Source organism: Arachis hypogaea, chromosome 17 (genome assembly GCF_003086295.3).
Source record: "Arachis hypogaea cultivar Tifrunner chromosome 17, arahy.Tifrunner.gnm2.J5K5, whole genome shotgun sequence".
NCBI classification, from domain to species: Eukaryota; Viridiplantae; Streptophyta; class Magnoliopsida; order Fabales; family Fabaceae; genus Arachis; species Arachis hypogaea.
The window spans coordinates 27,311,526-27,331,394 of NC_092052.1; the positions used below are offsets into that span (position 1 = coordinate 27,311,526).

At 36.1% G+C, this 19,869-nt stretch overlaps 3 protein-coding genes and 1 long non-coding RNA gene across 8 annotated transcripts; 1 reads left to right on the forward strand and 3 right to left on the reverse strand.

The window, feature by feature from the left end:
• Nucleotides 1-3,683: 3,683 nt before the first annotated feature.
• On the reverse strand, nucleotides 3,684-5,903 carry LOC112763064 (protein FAR1-RELATED SEQUENCE 5-like). The gene has a single exon (XM_025808832.1). It carries the CDS (start codon nucleotides 5,901-5,903, stop codon nucleotides 3,684-3,686), a length of 2,220 nt encoding a protein of 739 aa, XP_025664617.1.
• Nucleotides 5,904-7,702: 1,799 nt separating this feature from the next.
• Nucleotides 7,703-15,093, reverse strand: LOC112764343 (jacalin-related lectin 3). Of its 4 annotated transcripts, none has more exons than XM_072222634.1 (8): nucleotides 14,662-15,093; nucleotides 13,100-14,573; nucleotides 11,198-11,410; nucleotides 9,691-10,242; nucleotides 9,373-9,600; nucleotides 8,951-9,277; nucleotides 8,599-8,820; nucleotides 7,703-8,181 (listed from the first exon to the last, which is right to left on the reverse strand). In XM_072222634.1, exons 2-8 carry the CDS (start codon nucleotides 13,112-13,114, stop codon nucleotides 7,888-7,890), a joined length of 1,851 nt encoding a protein of 616 aa, XP_072078735.1. In that variant the 5' UTR covers nucleotides 13,115-14,573; nucleotides 14,662-15,093; the 3' UTR covers nucleotides 7,703-7,887. The 4 variants fall into 4 exon arrangements, with proteins under 4 accessions (XP_072078735.1, XP_072078736.1, XP_072078737.1 ...); XM_072222635.1 differs by lacking the exon at nucleotides 14,662-15,093 and having other exon boundaries at nucleotides 13,100-13,236; nucleotides 14,446-14,527; XM_072222636.1 differs by lacking the exon at nucleotides 14,662-15,093 and adding an exon at nucleotides 12,084-12,121 and having other exon boundaries at nucleotides 13,100-13,174.
• A 145-nt stretch (nucleotides 15,094-15,238) lies between these two features.
• LOC140180928 (pentatricopeptide repeat-containing protein At1g19720-like) lies at nucleotides 15,239-18,086 on the reverse strand. Its single transcript, XM_072222633.1, has one exon. It carries the CDS (start codon nucleotides 18,084-18,086, stop codon nucleotides 15,390-15,392), a length of 2,697 nt encoding a protein of 898 aa, XP_072078734.1. The 3' UTR covers nucleotides 15,239-15,389.
• Nucleotides 18,087-18,645: 559 nt separating this feature from the next.
• On the forward strand, nucleotides 18,646-19,757 carry LOC112766121 (uncharacterized). 2 transcript variants are annotated; one of them, XR_003184136.2, is made up of 3 exons: nucleotides 18,666-18,957; nucleotides 19,233-19,259; nucleotides 19,409-19,757. It is a non-coding gene; the product is annotated as an uncharacterized lncRNA (long non-coding RNA). The 2 variants fall into 2 exon arrangements; XR_003184135.2 differs by lacking the exon at nucleotides 19,233-19,259 and having other exon boundaries at nucleotides 18,646-18,957.
• Nucleotides 19,758-19,869: the final 112 nt, after the last annotated feature.

The following is a 19,869-nucleotide window of genomic DNA, read 5'->3' on the forward strand; positions in this document are numbered from 1 at the left end:
CATTATAGTTGAGAGAGATAACTACGTTGGACCTCCAACTTCTCTTACCTTGCCAAAAGTCTGCTTTACAGTATTTGTTTATTTTAATTGCCATTTACTTTATTTGTTATTTAAATTACTTGCTTCTCATCTTCTAAACCCCGATTACAACCTTTATAGCCAATAATAAGAACATACTTCCTCGCAGTTACTTGAGAAGACGACCCGAGGTTTGAATACTCGGTTAACAATTTTTAAAGGGGTTTGTTACTTGTGGCACCCAAAACGTTTGTATGAAAGGACTTTTGAAGGTTTAGAAACTATACTTGCAACGAGGATTTATCCGCAAAATTCTAGACCACGCAAAAGTTACTCTCATCAAAATGGCGCCGTTGCCAGGGAACTGCTAACGTGTGCCTTATTATTGGTTATTGTAAATATTTTTTTTTCTTTTGCTTGTTTATGTAATTTTGTTTTTCCTTTTTATCTTTAATTGCTACTATAAACTCTCACCCCTCTCGCTTTGAGTTTGGTTCTAATATTGTTAAGGGAAATAGAAGTTACAGCAGGAATGTGCATCAAGGTCAGACCAATCAAGGATGGTTGGGACCAAGAGGATCTAATCAACCCTTTTGGCAGCAACACCCTCCGAGATATCCTGGACAAAGACCATTCTACAGTGCAAACCTAGATGAAAGACATGGTGGATAACCTTGTAACTACCAACAAGCCCCACCCCGTGCATATAAACCATCCTTTCAACATAACCTCGAACCACCACACTCACAAGCTTCTCTTCACCATTCGCCACCATATGATCCTTCCTTACCTTTACCTTGACCACATTACAACCTCAATTAAAGACCTCATGACTTTTTGGTATGACTATATTCTATAATTGTTGATTGGTTAGATGAAGAACAAAGCTATAGAAAGTAAGAATAAAAAGAAAATAGAGTGAATAAACCCAATAAACACTGAGTGACTAGAGAGTAAACACAAAATCCAATGAGGGTTCTATAACTCATCAACATATATTTGTACTTAATTTACTAATTGTTTTGCAAGTTTGTACAATGATTTCTTTCCCATCTCATTTGCTAAAATGCTTTATTATTTAAGGGTTGGCTATATATATATACATAACTTCTTGAGAATGTGAATTAACTTGGCTACATGTAAGCTTTATATATGAGTAAATAAATTAGAGTTGCATGATGCATCATTCATTTAGGTAGTTGCATTTAATTTAGGTTGCATTGCATGACATTCCAACACTTTAACCTTAATTATTTACCTTGGATTTAGCATGAGGACATGCTAGTGTTTAAGTGTGGGGAGGTTGATAAACCCATATTTCATGAGTTCTTTTGTGCTTAATTTGAGTAATTTATTCAATCCTCCACCTACTTATTTATATTAACTGCATGGTTTTACTCTCCCCTCCTTATTATGTCATATTGTAAAAAACATGTTTCCTAAGCTTTAAAAATTAATTATTTTAATTACCTTTATTTCCATTCGATGCCGTGATTAGTGTGTTGAGTAGTTTCAGATTTTCTAAGGCAGAATGACTTAAAGGATGAAAAAGGAAACATACTAAAATGGAATGAGAAAGCAAAACGGAGCTTTAAGGAAACTGGTATCCACGCGATCGCATGGACGACGCGATCGCGTGCCAAGCACAAATCAGTAGCGACGCGGCCGCATGACTGACGCGACCGCGCGCCTTAAGCAGAACGCACATGACGCGGTCGCATGACTGACGCGACCGCGTGGCAAGGAAAAGCTCCAAATGATGCGACCGCGTGACCCACGCGGACGCATGACAGAGGCCACGTATCATAATTTACAGAATGTGCCCCCAACGATTTCTGAAGCCCTTTTTGGCCCAGATCCAAGTACAGACAGCATAGACCAGAGGTTATAAAGTGTGGGAATGCACCCATTCAAAGAGAGCTCGCATATTTTACTTTTCAATATTTATATTTAGTTGAGAGGGAGATCTTCTCCTCTCTCTCTTTTAGGATTAGGATTTAGGATTTCTTCTTGCTTTAAGAGTGACTCTCAATCCAGGTTTTACGTTCCTTTGTTTTAGCTTCCTTTTACTTTTATTTATTCCAGCACTTGAATTGATTAGTGAATTTATGAATTTCATCCATGTTACAGATTGTTATCTGAATTAATAATATTTGAGGTATTTTCAGTTTATGATTGTTCTCTTTGATTTAAGTTACCATTGCTTCCCATCTAAGGATATTTTTATTATTCTAGCAATTTTACTTTTTTTCCTTTTGGTCCTGGTTAAGAATTCAGTAACTCAACAGTTATTAAACTCAACATAATTGATAATCGTTATCTTGCTAATTGAGCTGAACTTAAGTAATCCCAACTTTTTCTTAGGAAATAAATAGGATTCAAAGGTCAATTTAATTAGTCCCTTGACTTTCCGTTGCCCTAGTACAGGTTGATCAAGTGGATTTTAGATTCAACTTTCATTATAGTTGAGAGAGATAACTACGTTGGACCTCCAACTTCTCTTACCTTGCCAAAAGTCTGCTTTACAGTATTTGTTTATTTTAATTGCCATTTACTTTATTTGTTATTTAAATTACTTGCTTCTCATCTTCTAAACCCCGATTACAACCTTTATAACCAATAATAAGAACATACTTCCTCACAGTTCCTTGAGAAGACGACCCGAGGTTTGAATACTCGGTTAACAATTTTTAAAGGGGTTTGTTACTTGTGACACCCAAAACGTTTGTATGAAAGGACTTTTGAAGGTTTAGAAACTATACTTGCAACGAGGATTTATCCGCAAAATTCTAGACCACGCAAAAGTTACTCTCATCAAGTATCTAAGATTAGCATCTTCAAAATGTAATTGTTCCCAATAATCGAAAGTATGATATGCTCAAATATAAATGTGTTTGTGTTTACGTTTTTTGCTTCATATATAACAGATTCATGACACATAACCAGTCTCCTAAAACGGTACAAGAAACACTCGCTATATTTGAAACTATTTTCATGTACATGGCGCCATTTCCCCTTAAGAAAATTTTCGACGAATATAGGAAATCCATAATAACAAAAGGGATTCACAACCTGAAAGTAGCACAACATAGGTACAACCATCGATGAATAATTCAACCCTGGAGCCTACGACGCATTCAATCTAATAATTTGGTTGGTAAATCAAATACACTAAGTAGGGAAAAAATCCATTAACACAACTCTAATTTTTCAACTATATTGCCTAATCACAATTGTAGGAAGTCCTTACACCAAATGCAACCAAACTTAACTGCAACTAAAATACAGCAGTGTAAGTAAAACACATACATATTATTGAACATGATTATCATCCTAATGAACTTAGACGGGAAAAAAATCAATTAACACAACTCTAATTCTTCAACTGTATTGCATATTCACAATGGTAGGAACTCCTTACCCAAAATTCAACCACAATTAACTGCCACTAGAATACAGCAATGTAAGCAAAACGCGTACATATTAAGGAACATAATTATCATCCTAATGGATATATTCACAGTTAACGTAAATAACAACAAATTAAAACTCCTTAATACGAAGCAATGGCAAATACATTGCGGTTAGTAAATCAGGACAAATCATGCTTATGGAACCAAATATTTGCATTGCACTAAATTCAAAAGTCTAATTCTTCCAATTGGTCAAAGTGTCCTATGCATCGACGTGAACAATGCCATGTACGATCCTTGTTTGTTGCCACAAGGCATTGACGATGGAAATGGATCTCGGACATCGATCTGCACATGTGGTGTGTCACATTTCTCATCCATGACATCATCAACAGTGCATTCATAGTTTGTGAATGAATGTCCCTTGTCCTGCTGTGACTCCTTCACTTGTTTGCGTGACTGCAGACGGAGAATTAAATTGACAAGTTCATACTGGACTTCATCAAAGTCTGCAAGATCCTTGCAAGCAATATCACACAGCTTGTTGCAATTCGATGCCAATGCACCAACTCGAAACTTTAAGACCCTTTCGACGTCATCATTCACAGGCATTTCTGTGCTAATAAATTCGTTCTTTTCATTCTTTGTCCACCTTTTGTAGATCAACGAATCTGGAAACTCAAGTATGTTTTCAAACTTCATTGCATAGAAGACATGACTACAGGGAATACCACGTGATTCAAACATCTTGCACGAGCACGAGAACAGATTCTTACCTCTATCGACTTCCACCCGTCGATCTTTGGCCGAATCTCCGAGAGCAGTCACACTGAACTCAACCTTGTCCAAGGTTGTGCTTAGTACCTTGATATTCAAAGCCCCTGCCCTTTGAATCTCATTACGAATTTCCTTAAAAATGTTTCGAGTGAAATAACATGATGCAAATCTTTCATATACCTCCAATGAGGTAATCATCACTGGCTCTGAGAACTGAGACTTAAAGTCAGCGATTAATTCGTTGTTTCTATACTCCTTTAAGGCCCTATCCAGGTTATGCATGAAGTCAATGAGGGTGTTTTTGCGATTAACATAAAATCTGATGAGAGAATTTATACCTTCGCACTGTGATGTCGTCCTTATGTAACCGAAAAACTTATCCCGGAGGAAACAATGAGACCACATCGAACGAGTTTCGTACGTCTTTTCCATCCAGGTACTCCCAACAAGGTTGTGCTTATCCAAAATAGCTGCCCATCTTTGATCAAAGTCTCTGTGGTCGTTGTTGTCGTATATAAGACCCTTAAAATCGTGCAGGAAATTAGGATTCTTTATATTTTCACATGCATTTCTCTGCAGATGCCATCCGCATAACCGATGGGTCGCATCAGGAAGAACATTCTTGATTGCATCTCGCATGGCAAGGTCTCCGTCAGTTATTACTGCTTTAGGATTTTTCCCACCCATCGCTTCAACAAAGGTTTCCAACAACCACTTATACGTCTCTGTGGTTTCGTCGGATAGTAGGCCGGAGCCGAAGATAACAGTCTGCCCGTGATGATTGCATCCGGAGAAAATGACCAAAGGCTTGTTGTATTTATTCTTCTTGTAGGTTGAATCAAAGGCAACGATATCTCCAAAGCAGTGATAGTCGATAATTGACTGCCCATCTGCCCAAAAAATATGCTCGAGCCTTTCGTCACTAGTGAAAGTATACTTTCCAAAGAACGGCGGATCGTTGTTTAACTTGCCAATCAAATAGTTTATTGCCGCATTAGCATCCCCGTTTTTAACCTTTGACTGACGATAACGATCAATGTGGTTGTACAAATCTTTGCGTGTGAAGCCAGCATGACAATATCCACCCTTCTGGAACGCAATATACCCCATAATATGGCAGGTCTTGACACCAAAATTATGAAGATTTTCCACTTGGACTTTATCAGTGACAGTGAGACGACGATTGGACAGAACCAGATGCGCAAATTGGGGTGGCGTCAGATCGTGGTTGTGAGATTCCACAAAAGATGATACCTTCCATCTACCGCAGCCGTAGTCAAGCTTTACCCTAAGCCGAGCTGGACACTTGGTTCGCGTTAGTGACCTTGCCTCCCTTGATCTATTATCCAGATCAAGATACCTCATATTCCTCCAGCCCTCTTTGTTGCAAACAAGTTGCCTACTAATGATTCTACCTTGATTATCCCTAACCACGTCGTCCTTCCTCATTACAAATCCATGCCAACAAGAATAAGCATTATAAAACTGGCAGGCCTCATCCTCTATCCTAAACTCCAGGTTCCAAATATCCTCCACCATTAAATCTGCTATTCTTTTTACACCACAAACTTCTTCACTCTTGCTAGTAGAATCCAGCGAATCCACATCGTCGTCTTCTGCATTCGGTTGATAATCGAAATCATCACCCAAATCATTATCAGAATCATTCTTCACATCATCCTCGTTTATGGACATAATTTAACCCTGCCATAATTTTACCCAAAAATGTCAATAAACAGAGCCAATGGCAGCAATGAAGGGAAGCTAAACTAAGCTGCATGTAAAATTAAATGAACTAAATCCAATTAAACTAACCCAATTCTTTACGACCCCAGAATTAGGTTTTAATTACAATTTCCCAAACCTAGCCACAGCATAGAATTGGACAATGTTACTTTATTTCCAAATTCCAGAATAGCAACCCAACACCCTAAACAGAGAACCGTTGAAAAGGTATAGACTATCATCAAAATTAAACTAATCTGGATTAACAAAAAAACTTAATCGGACATACCTTGATGACAACCAAAGGTTGAGCTTGAACGGATAAAAAATGCACTCCCGAAGGGAGGTGACCTTACCTAATCCAACGCACCTAATTCGAAGTCAGCCAAAAAATGGGGATGGTAAACCAGCTTCCACCAGCCACAGTTTCGTCACAAGCAAAAGTTCAGTAACAAATTTTGAATACTGGAGCCACATCAGTTTAGCATTCACCATCTCCTCAGTTGACGTCGATGCCTAGCCGATGGAACCAAAGTACCAGTTCCGGCTCCTGTTACTCGAAGGAGATCATTCTTGCTAAATGGACGCTGGGTGGATTACTCTCTGGTGTAACACTGAACGAAAGAGAAAAAACCAAACAGGGTTGGGTAGTGGGTACTAGGATAAGAAATTTCAGTGCTGGAGGCTATGTGTTTTTCAAGTTCTGAAAGATGCATGTTTAATTTCAGGAAGAGATGGAGGGTACTTTTTAAAATGAAAAATAAGTTAAATAATAGAAATTATAATTGTAAATGTTCCCCAATACACTATACAGTATGTATATACTCTAATTAATGTAGTATCTATTATAGTATATGTTCATTAAAAGCTTTTGCTATAACCAATGAATGCATTAATGAGAGGTTGACAATTTTTTTGATCAATAATTGAGATGAAGACACATATGCAAGAGTAATTTACCCACAAGATTGCCATGGGTTTAGAAGAAATCACCTATAAATAATTATACAGAAAGATTGCGTACAAGTATTTTACGAGTGTATTAAAATCATAATTGAAAACTTTTTGATTGTCTAAACCAATAACTATATCATTAATTATTAACCTGAGAGTCCTGATTTCTTTTATATATTTTTTAAATCAGTTTTTTAGTCTATTTAGTATTTTCAGTTTGACCATTATAAATTGATAGCCAAATTGTCTTTTCCAACAAAGACAATTTGTCCTTGACAACTTTTATCAAGAAAAAAATGAGAGTTTACTGAAATGTTAATCCCTGGTTCAAACTTAGACATTAATAACATAATTTGGAAGTTGTATAAAAAAAAGCGTTTAAGAATTTCTCTAAAGCCTCAACTTGATGTCATAGTCTATCAATATGTAACAATATGATTATGGATTTATGGTAGCCTGGTTCAATTTGGTTTTTGATGTATCAAAATATCTAAATATAAAATTTCTTCTATACATATTGACCAAGGTAGGAATGAGGGAGTGAATTTGTTTGAACTTGATTTGTTAGCATTTAGCAAATTAATAGACAAAAGTTTATAATCTCGTAGGCTGATCTTTTATTCTTTTGGACCGTATAGAGGTAGTTAATATTTACGAATAGGATTCATAATATTTAAAAGGATCAAGTTGCACTAACTTATGACCTTTAGTGAATTGAGCTTTTATTTTAAAATCAAGTCAAATTGTTAATAAACCAAACTCCATTTTTGTGAGCATAACTTAAATTTGGCCAACCTTAACTTAGCTCACCTCCGTCTCTAATACTCATTATATATTTTTATAAAATACTAAATTATTAGTCATACACAGAATACAAATAATCATGTTAAAATCTGATCACATGATTATTCTTCAAGTGTTATTATTACTAAAAAAATTGAAACCCCTTAAACACTTCTCCAAATACGAAATTAGTGCATCATTGCTCAAGAACACATGATCAAAATAGCTTAAAGAGTGAGGGCCTTGAAGCTTTTTGATGTCCAAGCCAGTGTTGCATATGGACCCCAATGGCATCCAAGTAAAAGCTGCTCCTCCCATGAAGACCAACCACCTTGCCCTCTGTAGTGGTTGAGGTGAAGAATTTCCCTACTTCTTCACCATATGGACCATATTGCCCTCTGCTGGTAGTAAAAGTCAGTGATTTGATAATTATATGCTTCTCATCCTTAATGATTGATCCATAGTAGCCAGATATACAACTAAGGACTTCATGTGGATACTCCAGTTTTATCTACAATCACAATAAGAATAGATGAATGGTCAAGTTCATTTTGTACTGAAAGCATATTTCAGGATCAACTCCTCCTAAATTTTACACCATGTGCACTTTAGCCCCCTAAACTTTAAAAATGTGCAAGCCTGACTCTTAAGGGTGCGTTTGGTTTAAGTTTTCATTTTCAGTGTTTTTAGTTTTTAGAATTTTGTGAACAAAGGTATTTGTAAACCTTTTCTGGGTATTTTTTGGTGGAACGCACATTTAGAGAAGTTCAGGGATTGATTTGTACATGGTGTAAAGTTAAGGAGGGTAAAGTGCAACTAACCCATAATTTAATATCAAATCTAATCTTCACAATTAAGAGGAGTGTTCTAAGGAAAGGAAAGGAAGTAGTGAAACATGCATGAAGAAAGTGGAAGCTACGAAACATACCCTGTGCATGGTGTCTCCTCCATTGCCACCATGCTTTACAGACCATACAGATTGCTTATTTCTGTCATATTCAATTTGAATAGAGCAAATGCCTTCTTTGTCTTTTGTCAGATAAATCTGCTTGATGGCCGAAAAGACGCCATCGTCCCAAGGTCGACCTCCATCTCCACCCCACGGGCCTGGTCCACACGGAGCTGGTTCTTTGATTACGCCACAAGAAACCTTGGAAAGAAGGGGCAAATTGAATGGAGTAAGCAATAAAAATAGATAACAAAATTCTTAAATGCATTGAATATCTTCAAAAAGGTGATTTATCAAAAAAGTATTGTGTAAATGAAAGAGGGATATATACCTCTTCTGCTGCTCCTGATTTAGCTAGCATCAATTTGGTAGCTGTGATCTCTCTGGGAGGTGTTGCCGCTGGCACGATAACTTTCCCTTCGGCTACATGAACACCAATAGCATCTAGGAATAGACCTTTTCTCCCATGAATGCCAAGCACTTTACCTTCTTTCTCCTTTGTGGTGAAATAAGTTCCTTGTTCATCCCCAAATGGACCATACTTCCTCTTACTTGTGTGGAAAGTAAGCGACTTTATAACAATAGGTCCCATGTACATCATAGGTCCATAGTAACCAGATATATGTGTCAGCACTTCATAAGGGAAATCAAATACTATCTGCAAAATGATGCACAAGAATCACTTAACAAATCAAATCTGATTTCCCTATATTACTAAATAACGCTTGATTTGCATGTAAACTTGACGTTCACCTTATCTGTTTTGAATCCTCCTGTCCCACCTTGTTTGTATCCCCAAATGGACTCTCCTTCATAATCATACAAAACTCTAATCCATACAATTCCAACGTTACGCGACAAGTTGATTTGCCTGATTCCAGTATAGCATCCGTCGTCGAAAAGAATTCCACCAGTGCCACCACATGCCTTGTATTTGACCACGCCTGCGACCTTTGGAAGCAACTTCTCCAATTGTGCTGTCTGAAACAAAGACATATTCTAACTTCTAAGGTTTAGTTGTGTGCAGAAGCCAAAACACCAAAGATAATATTGATTCATGGTCTCTCATACCTTTTCTTTGTGTTCTATATTGTTGGATTCTTTGATGTGCGAAATCTTCCCAGGAACATTATTAGTTTGAGACTCAGGCTCTTGTACCTTTTCCTTGTGTTCTGTATATTTAGATTCTTTGATGTGAGAAATCTTCCTTGGGACATTGTTCGGTTGAAGCATACCGAAATTGTCCTTCTGCCTTACAGCAAGAACAATATCATAGGTTTCACCCACACTTCCTTGTATCACAGAAAAACCACCAAAATTATTAGTACTAGCAATCTGGTTCTGTGGCTGAACAAGAAGTTTGGAAGGCTTTGGTTGCTTCAAGGGCTTCATATATACTCCAATGGCATCTAGGTACCAATCACACTTGCCATGGAACCCAACAATCTTGGTCCCACTCGCTGACACTGAAAAGTGTGTCCCTTGTTCAACACCAAATGGTCCATAAGTTTTCTTGTTACTCACGAAACTTAGTGACCGAACAAAGTTTGGCCCCCATTGGTTTAAGCTACCATAATATCCATGAACTGAAGTTAAGAACTCATCAGGGTAATCAAGCTTCACCTGTGACAAGTTTGTAGATAGTAGTATGCTTAAGTTTAACCATACAATCATAATTTCCTTTGCTCAATGTGGCAAATTATAGGTGCTTGTGTTTCTGAATTGGCTTGAAAAGATATATTCAGATAAAAAGGAACACGATTTTCCTACTTGATTTTTGTTTTGAAAATTGACTTTTGTCCGAAGTTAATCTGTTCAGTGTTTTTCGGAAAAGAAATTATATTTTCAATTTAAGAAAATTATAATTTTGATGCACCGAAGCAATTTTACACATATATCTAATTATGTAACACAACATCAACAAAATAATTACCTTTTATATTAATCGCATGAATTGTCATCTAAAATATTTTACCCAATCAAGTAAGTGTAAAAAAAAAAAACACAATTTTCCTATTTGATTTTTGTTAGAAGTTAATTTGTTTAGTGTTTATCAGAAAAGAAGTGATATTTTCAACTAAAAAAGGAATTTAATTTTGATTCTCTGAAGCAATTTTAGCGCAGCATCAGCAAAAATACTTACTTTTTACATTGATGGTGTGAATGATCACTTAAAAAAACGAATGTGATTCAATGACAGTGTAACAATGGGTCAATGTAAAAGAGTTTTACACGTGCATCCAATCACGTAAAGTCACGTCAGCAAAATCAACTACTTTTTACATTGAACTCGTGAATGGGTCATCTAAAAGAACGGATGTAATTGGATAAAAACTGTATAAAGGTTAGTGTAAAATAGTTTTATACATGTATCCAATCACGTAGTGCCACGTCAGCAAAAATAACTACTTTTTACATTGACTACATAAATGGTCATTCGAAAAGAACGGATGTGATTAAAAGACGGTATAAAACGTTTTCCAGCATCAAATTTAAGCTTCCTTTTATGGTCAAAAACAATTTGAAACTAACACACTATATCACAAGATTAACTAGCTAAGGATATGAAACCTTTTACCCTATCAGTTTTGTGGCCGCCACTTCCACCGTGCTTCTGTGACCAGATAGAGGACCCATTTTTGTCGTATTCAATCTGAATGGAGTCAATTCCTGTCCCATGAGCTATCACCAGTTGCCTTACACCAGAGTACACCCCATCATCCCAATGTGATCCTCCACTTCCTCCCCATGGCCCATGTGATGCAGGTTTCTTCACCGAATCATCGAAATTCTGCACCCAAAAACATCATGTAATTCCAAGTTGTTAACAAGAGGTGGCAAAGACAAAGTTGTTGAATAAAATCTGAGATAAAATATGCTTCATGCATGCACTACCATCTTCTTCTACTTGTGTTAGAAGAAACTAATATAACAAAGTATGGAGCTTGGAAACACCAGAATGGAAGTGATATTGTTTATTTGGGTAGCAAGGGGAAGGAACAAGATCAATTTATGGCCGCGGGAAGTGTCTGATTGTGGGACAGGACTATGTTTAAAATTAATATAGATGAGGAACTATGTGGAAGAAGCTATTCTGGTTCCACCATGGAGGGAAGGGGTTGAAAGGCAGGGAATCAGGTCCCCCCCAATAGAAATCACACTCTGAAATCAATCAGAGAAAGTTGCATACGAACTTATTTTTATTTTTTCTGGGGAATCATTTTCTTTCCACAATATTATTCCCCATACTAAGAATCATATGATTGAGAGAAAAGGAAAAGATTTACCACTGAAAAAGCATGATAATTGCATATTCTATTTCTACCACATCTGTGAATGGAACGGTACAGCTTTCTCTGTTTCTGTTATGTATGATAATTGCATATTCAACCGCACTTTATGTTAGTTGTGAAACTTTTTTCAGCCATAATATGCTGCTTATTATTAATAGAAGAATCTGGTACCTTCATTCATGATTAATGTTGACCAAACTGATGGAAACCTGTTGAAGTTCAAGAACTTGGGTGAGTACGACATCACTATTCACTTCTTTTATTACAGATACCCCCTTTCCTATATCACATAATCAATCATCAATACTTCATTTTGGTGCCCTTTAGTCCCAATCACTTTCTAATACCTAAAAGATTATGACTTGAAACCTCCCAACTTTTTACGGACAATTATATATTGGCTAGCTTATGCTTCACTGCTGAAGGGTTTTAACGGCCATTATAACATTCACCGATAAACTCCTTTTAGTGGCCGCAAAAAAAAAAAAATTACAACTTTTAGGGACTATTATTCTCAGTAATTTATATGGTTACTAAAATTAATTTTAAAATTGTCATGTTATTTGCTTATAGTTGTCATTTGGTTGCCGCTAAAACTTTAAAACTTTTCTTAGTTCTACTCACTGCTACATGAGAGATAACAACCTATATTTTTATAAATTTTAAAATTATTTTTGCCAACAATTATTATCACTTGTACATAATATACATATATTTAAATTAATTCTAACAAAATAAAATATTTAATTAAATTAACAATGTCAATAACAAGTTTACAATATTTATCAAACACAAGAAAAATTCCTATTAATCCCACTGCTTGGGTATGCTTCTATCATAGCAACACCAAAAACATCATTTACTGTTTTTGACAGTACCCTATTTTGAACAAACTTATCTGTGATCTCTAAAGAATAAAAAATCAGACAAGATCATGGAGTGTTTCTATATATATCTAATGTTCATGATATCTGCAACATGGGTTGAACATATCGAGCAGAAGCTGCAATAAAATAAAATAATTCATTCCACTCAGAGAGTGAAAAAAGCAACTAAAATTGCTGTTAGACCATAATTTAAGAAACGTTAAGAAAAAACATCATCTAGATAGCAATTAACTATTATTCAAGTATAGAGATAAATTTTAATCTAAGAACATGAAGAGTTTTATATAAATTCTAACATACCAATGAGACTTCCATCTGAATTTTCTTCAATGAAGGAGTATCATCAGTACCAGCAACCCTTTCATCATACAAGTTAACGGCATCTTTAACTGTCCAACTCCTCTTCTATTTCCAAGCCCTATGCCATCTATCTAGAGCTAAAAAAATGCATGCCCGAAACTGAAGGTTTATAATTCAGAAATTATAATGCTTTATTTTTAACTTTATCCTAAGATAGTAGTAGCATCACTTTAAATTAGCAATTGCAACCCCAACATAAAGTGAAATTTTCCTTTTGCTGTCTAATTTCTTTTTAATGTTGCTTGGAATCTGCTGGAAAAAAAAAAGAAAAAGAAAAATCAAATTTTGAGGTGAAATCAAACGGAGAAAGAATAGATGGTACAAGATGGAGGGATTTTCATTGATTGGCTAGTTAGGACATATTGCTACCTATCCATTTATGATTATTTAATTTCTATGTAGATTTTTCATTAAAGTTACACAGAGTCTTAAAATTTTTTTCTTGGTACCACCTAGATTTTACTTTCATTAGTTTGTCTGGGTTTATAATAGTAAGAGTCCCTTCTCTTAAAAACTGAAAACTTGTGCCAAACATGGATTTTGTTATGTAAAATAACTTTCTGATATTTGCTATTTCAGATATCTTGAAGAATGTTATTGATTTGTCCTTCCAACAAGAGAGTAATTTATTTTATGCTAAGTTCTTTATGTTACGGCCTATAGAGTATCAAACAAAAGAAAGAGAAGAATCAAATCATGTGTCAAATAGAGTATGCAAAATGCAGAACAAATTTATCAAACCTATAATTCACTTAAACTCTTGAAACTTACGTAAATATGAATCCTAAAACTCAACTTATAAGCAGAATTTCGGACCTAAACTATAAACTTAATTTGAGGATTTTGGAATAGCATATTTTATTTTGCAAAAATATTTTTCCTAGGTTGATCATGAGGAACTTTATCATTAAAAGGATAATGAATAAAAGTGAATCCAAGAAAAATGAAAATAGAAGTTGGAAGATTCTTGTGAAACCAGGACATAAGCCTGGTCTTCCATAACATTCAGAATAAAGCACAAGAAAATTGACAATCCTACGTATGTGCTATGTAAGAAATTAACATCTTATAACAGTTTCCATATCCTCTACAACTATTCCAATTTGCTGTCTCAACACATTCTTTTATCACAAACTCCTATCACAGTTAAGCTAGTAAAAAAAATTACAAAGTACAAGCATTTGTTATCATTGTTTTGTGTACTAATAATTAATGCCTCATAGTTCATAGTATACATATCGTGGGGAAGGAACGATATGATATTAATGACGAGCACAAGAACTAACCTGTGAGATCTCAGGAGAGTCAGGACCATAAAGTTAGCATCTGTAAGGAGGATATTCCCGTCAGCATAGAGATCAAATATAACATAATTTGCACTCTTCCTCAATCCAAATTTAAAGAGAATAATCTGCTGCAGTTTAAAGAAAACAAAAATCAATTATAAAATATATAATAAATTTCTACAAAATAATAGGGGAACAAAAAGGTAGGGGTAATACCCTATCGTAGCCAAGCTTCCTAACATCTCCAAGCCTCCAAGTCCAAATGTGCTTCCTCAATTTGAGAATAAAACCAGAAGGGGTGTTGCTCTTGTCACTATAATCATCATAGTATCAAACAACCATTTAAAAAGAACAACTCAACTCAAGTGGTCCTTTATGATTGAATGTAGAAAACAGAACTTGTGTCTGGTGATGATCACTCTTGTGTAGAGCATCATTGTGTAAACCAAACGCTGGCTCTGATTAATTGATCATCTGCCTTGATCAGTTAAGGATTAGATTGATTCAAAGTAGACATATTAGGCTATCCATGGGTTTAAGGCTTAGCTTCAAAAGTTTTACGTAGTGGATATCATCAAACTAATGGATATCTTCAAAGTAGAAAGGTTTTACAATCTGTCTATCAAACTAATGGATATCTATAAACCATATGCCGTGTCTGTACAATCTATCTATCAAACATTCAAATCTTCCATCCAGAAAGTATCATAATATATTAATCTGCCTGTACAATAACCAAATGGAGTTGGATACAGTTTAATATGTAAACAATGTAAAAGGCGAAGCCAAAAACTTGTGTGTTAAAGGTTTATTTTCATAAAGTAGATTTGTTCAGAAACCAACATACAAGAACAACTATACATATGATACATATGATAGAATTTCATAAATTTTTATGTAATCTATTCACATAAAAAATAGATTCTCTCTTGCATCTTTTCCCTCTACCAATAATCCTGACAAGAACAGTAGCCACCTTTAAAATGGTGTAAGCAATTTGAATCACTTAAGTATATTTCACATCCATATGCCAACGATAAATTCTTGGCAGTGTCATGGCATTCTCTACACATTCTCAAATTTTTTACTATTCGTAAAACTTGAGGTCCTTCATGATGAGAGTCTAGTAAAGCAAATGCAAAGGCAAGTTTTTCACTATGTACAATGCTACCATGTTCCTCATCTTCTTCCTCAATGGAAGGCAAATTGCCAGAAATGGAAGCGTTGACATTTACCGCTACCCGTTTTAGCCAAGAGCGTAGCTTGTCCAAGTATGTCTTAGACTGATAACCAACTACAAAAGTATGAACCATGTTTTTCCTTTCAATCCAGCACTGCCCAAGCGGTATCTTTACAGCCTTTTCTTTCTCCAACCTTGTAAGTTTTGGGGCTTCCCAAGACTTCCCACATAGGTAATATGCCTGAGAAAGTAAAAGCTGAGTTAAATTATTTCCAGGTTCCAACTCAAGCATGCGTTCTCCGGCAAGGATAGCCAATCCAAAATTTCGGTGACACCTGCTGGCAGCAAACAAGGCAGCCCATATGGTGGAAGTAGGCTCAATGGGCATGTTTTCGATAAACTCCAGTGCTTCAGCAAGTTTACCTGAACGACCAAGCAAATAGACCATTGCATAATAATGCTCCAGACTCGGCCTAATCTGATATTCTTCACTGATGCTGGAGAAAGTATGCTTCCCCTCATCTAACATTCCAACATCACTATAAGCTAAGATAATACTTGCAAAAGTACCTCGACTCGGTTCAAGTCCTTCCCTCCTCATCTTACCATAAAGATCAAGAGCAAACTCTGATTGGCCATGTAAAACATAACCTGCAATCAGAGTATTCCAACTGATTATATCTTTTGATGACAATCCATCAAATATTTTTCTTGCATACATCATGTTTCCTGACTTAGCATAAGTGTCAATGAATATATTTGATACATATGCTTCAGATATGAAATTTCTACGCACTGCACAACAGTGGATTTCTTTCACTTTGTTTGCGGCCACCAAATTTGCACAAGCAGGAAGAATACTTAGCATTGAAACTGTGTTTGGAGAAGTGTGGTAAGCCTGCATCTGCCGAAATATCTGCAAACCCTTGTCCAGTAGTCCTTTTTGCAGGTACCCAGAAATTATCGCATTCCATGATGCTGCATTTCGCTTAACTTTCCCATCTTTCTCAATCCTTTGTAAAAGATCCAAGGCCCGATCCTCATCATCATTTTGCATATATCCTGTGATCATTATATTCCATGTAACAACATTAGGAGGTGAATCAGATTCCTGCATTTTCATAAACAAATCATGGGCTTTGCCACAGAAACCAGCTTGGCAATATCCTCCAATAATTGAATTCCAAGAATATACATCTCTCTCAAACATCATATCGAAAACTCGCTGAGCAGCTTCCAGATTACCACACTTGGAATACATGTCAATCAGTGAATTACCAACTACCAGATCATCACCCAAACCCAACTTCATAGCAAGAGAATGGATTTCTGATCCTGCATATAGTGATTTTACAGATGCACATGCCGAAACAGCACTGGCAATTGTAATACCATTGGGCTCCACACCTGATAAAAGCATCTCCCTCAATATATCAAAAGCTTGATGTATAAAACCCTTTTGAGTAAACCCAGAAATCATGGAAGTCCAAGTATACACATCAGGAGAAATCCCAAAAGTTTCCATCCTCCTCATTAAATCCCTTGCAATATCACAATGTCCTAACTGAATATAACTGGCAATCATTATGTTCCAAGTTAGCAAACAAGGTTCAACCCCTTCTTCCTGCATTGCATTAAAATATTTCCTAGCTTGCTCAATCTCACCATTCTGGCAACACCCTGTTATGATTGCATTCCAGGTCACGCTGTTCCTCTCGTCCAAACTCTCAAAGAACTTCTTCGCATAACTCATCTCCCCACACTTTGCATACACGGCAAGAATTGAATTGCTCACTCGCAGAGCGCACTGCATCCCATGCCGGATCACAATCGAATGTATCAGCCTCACAGTCTCGAAATCCCTACACTTCCCACATGCCTGTAGAATCTTCGGAATCAGAAACTCATCCGGCAAGAACCCATCTTGCAGCATGTCATAGAACAGCCCCACAACTTCCTCCCAATCACACTCTCTCAAGCACGCACCAATCATAGCAGACCAAGTGAACAAGTTCCTCTCACGCATTTCATCGAACACCTTACGTGCCTCCTCCAAAAACCCACATTTCGCATACATGCTCACCAGCTTGGTCTCCACAAAAGGGTCCAAATTTGTCACAATTCCTATCCTAGCATGCAATTCCCTACCCACCCATATGCAATCCCTGTCAATGCATGACTGTAGAAGGTTAACGTACGTGATCGGTCTCACCTTGGAACCTTGCCGAGCCAGTGAGTCAAGAATTGCTACAGCATCAGTTAAGGGACCATTGATGCATAGCCGGTTCAATTGGGCTTCAATTGATTTTAGGTGTGAGTCTTTTGTGACAGAAACAAGGTTGGAACTTGCATGGAACCTTGTTTTTCTGTGGAACTCGAACTGGGTGGCACTGTAATGATACGAAGGGAGTGAAAGTGGAGGACTTGGTCTATTGGGTATGATAATAAGATTCCTCTCCATTGATCCTCACTTCTTTGTTTTTTCCTTTTCTTTTTTTGGGAATTCTGTTATGTAGTTGGGTTTTGCATAAGTGTGGGGAAGATGAGGAATGTGTGTATTGGTGGTGTTTCCGGTGATAAGGTGCTGGACATGGAAATCTACATGTCTTGTTACTCACTCACTCATTGTGTTACTTGTTGAGTATGAGATATTTCCATTGAAATCGCGTTATTGTTGAAGTTATAAATATGATTTAATTTAATTTTTATTTTCTAATTTCTGATATTATACTTTGAAAGAATATACAATAATACAAAGGGATTTACACACTAAAGTCAAATTTAGTCAAAGTATTAAATAAGCTAATCTCATTTTTAAACACGGTTGTCTTTTAATTTAATTTTTGGTTTAATTACTTTGTTAGTCCTTATACTTTTTTCTTTTTAATTTGGTCCTATACCATAATTTTATTTTCAATTTAATTCTTGCCGTGACAAAAACGTTTAAAATAACAGAATATTTTATTAAAAAAACGAATATTCTTACTGTTAAAATTAAAAACCTAATTAAAGAGACTTTAATTTTTTAAAATTCCAAAATACCCCTTCACATTGTACCACACTTATATCTTGCCCTAAGTTCTTCGCTGAGTTCCCCTGTCGCCGCGTTTCCTCCGCTTGGCATCCGTCGCGTGGTCGTCTGCCGTCACTTATCATAATCCTGGTGTGCTCCACTACTAGCAGAATGCCACGCTGCTCCTCCACCGCAATTCCCTTCGCCTCACTTTCGCTCGCATTCGTCGTCGCCATTCCCTTCGCTTATTCACTCGCGTTTGTCATCGCCGTCCCTTTCGCTGGCATCCCGTTGATGCGCCGTCCCCATTGAATTTGATGTGAGTTTGTTTGATTCTTTTGTTTCTACTTCTATTTCTGTTCATGTTTGATTCTCTCTGTTCCTGTTTCTTTTCTTGTTTGGATGAGAGTTTGTTGAATTTTTTTGAATAAACATTTGTTGAATTTGTTTAATTGTTCATGTTTAATACCTCATATTTGATTATCTTTTTGTTCTTATTTGCTGAATTTGTTTAATTTGTTTAATTGTTCATGTTTTCTAATTTTGTTTAATTGTCGGATTTACCGTCGAATTTTGTTTAATGTTCCCGTCCAGCTTCTGTTACAATTGCTCTTGAAGAAGGTATGCTTCATCCATCTTATAAAGCCACCTTTTTTGTTTTAATGTTATTTTCTGATGGTGCTCATGTATGTATATATGTTATTAAATCTTGTTGTAGAATGATGAATGAATGCTAATAAGTCATTTGACTTTGTTTGGTGCTTTTATAGGATTTCAACAAGGAAAACATGGATAAACTAAGACATGGAGTTTATGAGCCTTTGGATGTAAATCTCTTCCCACCTCCGCATCTAATCTATGCTGAAAATCCTAGTGATTCTGGGAAGGTTAGTCACATGGAATGATTTAATCGTCTGCTATTAGTTTATTATGTTCCCTGCTTCCGGCTATTAATCACATCCCTTAATCTCTTTGGCAAAGAATAGCCCTTACAAGAGGATTACCAATTAGTTAGCATTTGATTGATCTATATATATAAGATAATTAAGTTGGGTGGCAACATTATAAAAGCCATACTCTTACAAATCTTGTAATAAAAAAAAAGGACTTTCCACTTCAGAACTTGTCTCATGATTTTCTTTTCATTTATAAATTTTAAGCTACAGTAGCATGTAGGTTTATAATCAAGTGAGACATAGGTGTAATGATAAAGAATTTGAGAAGAATAAAC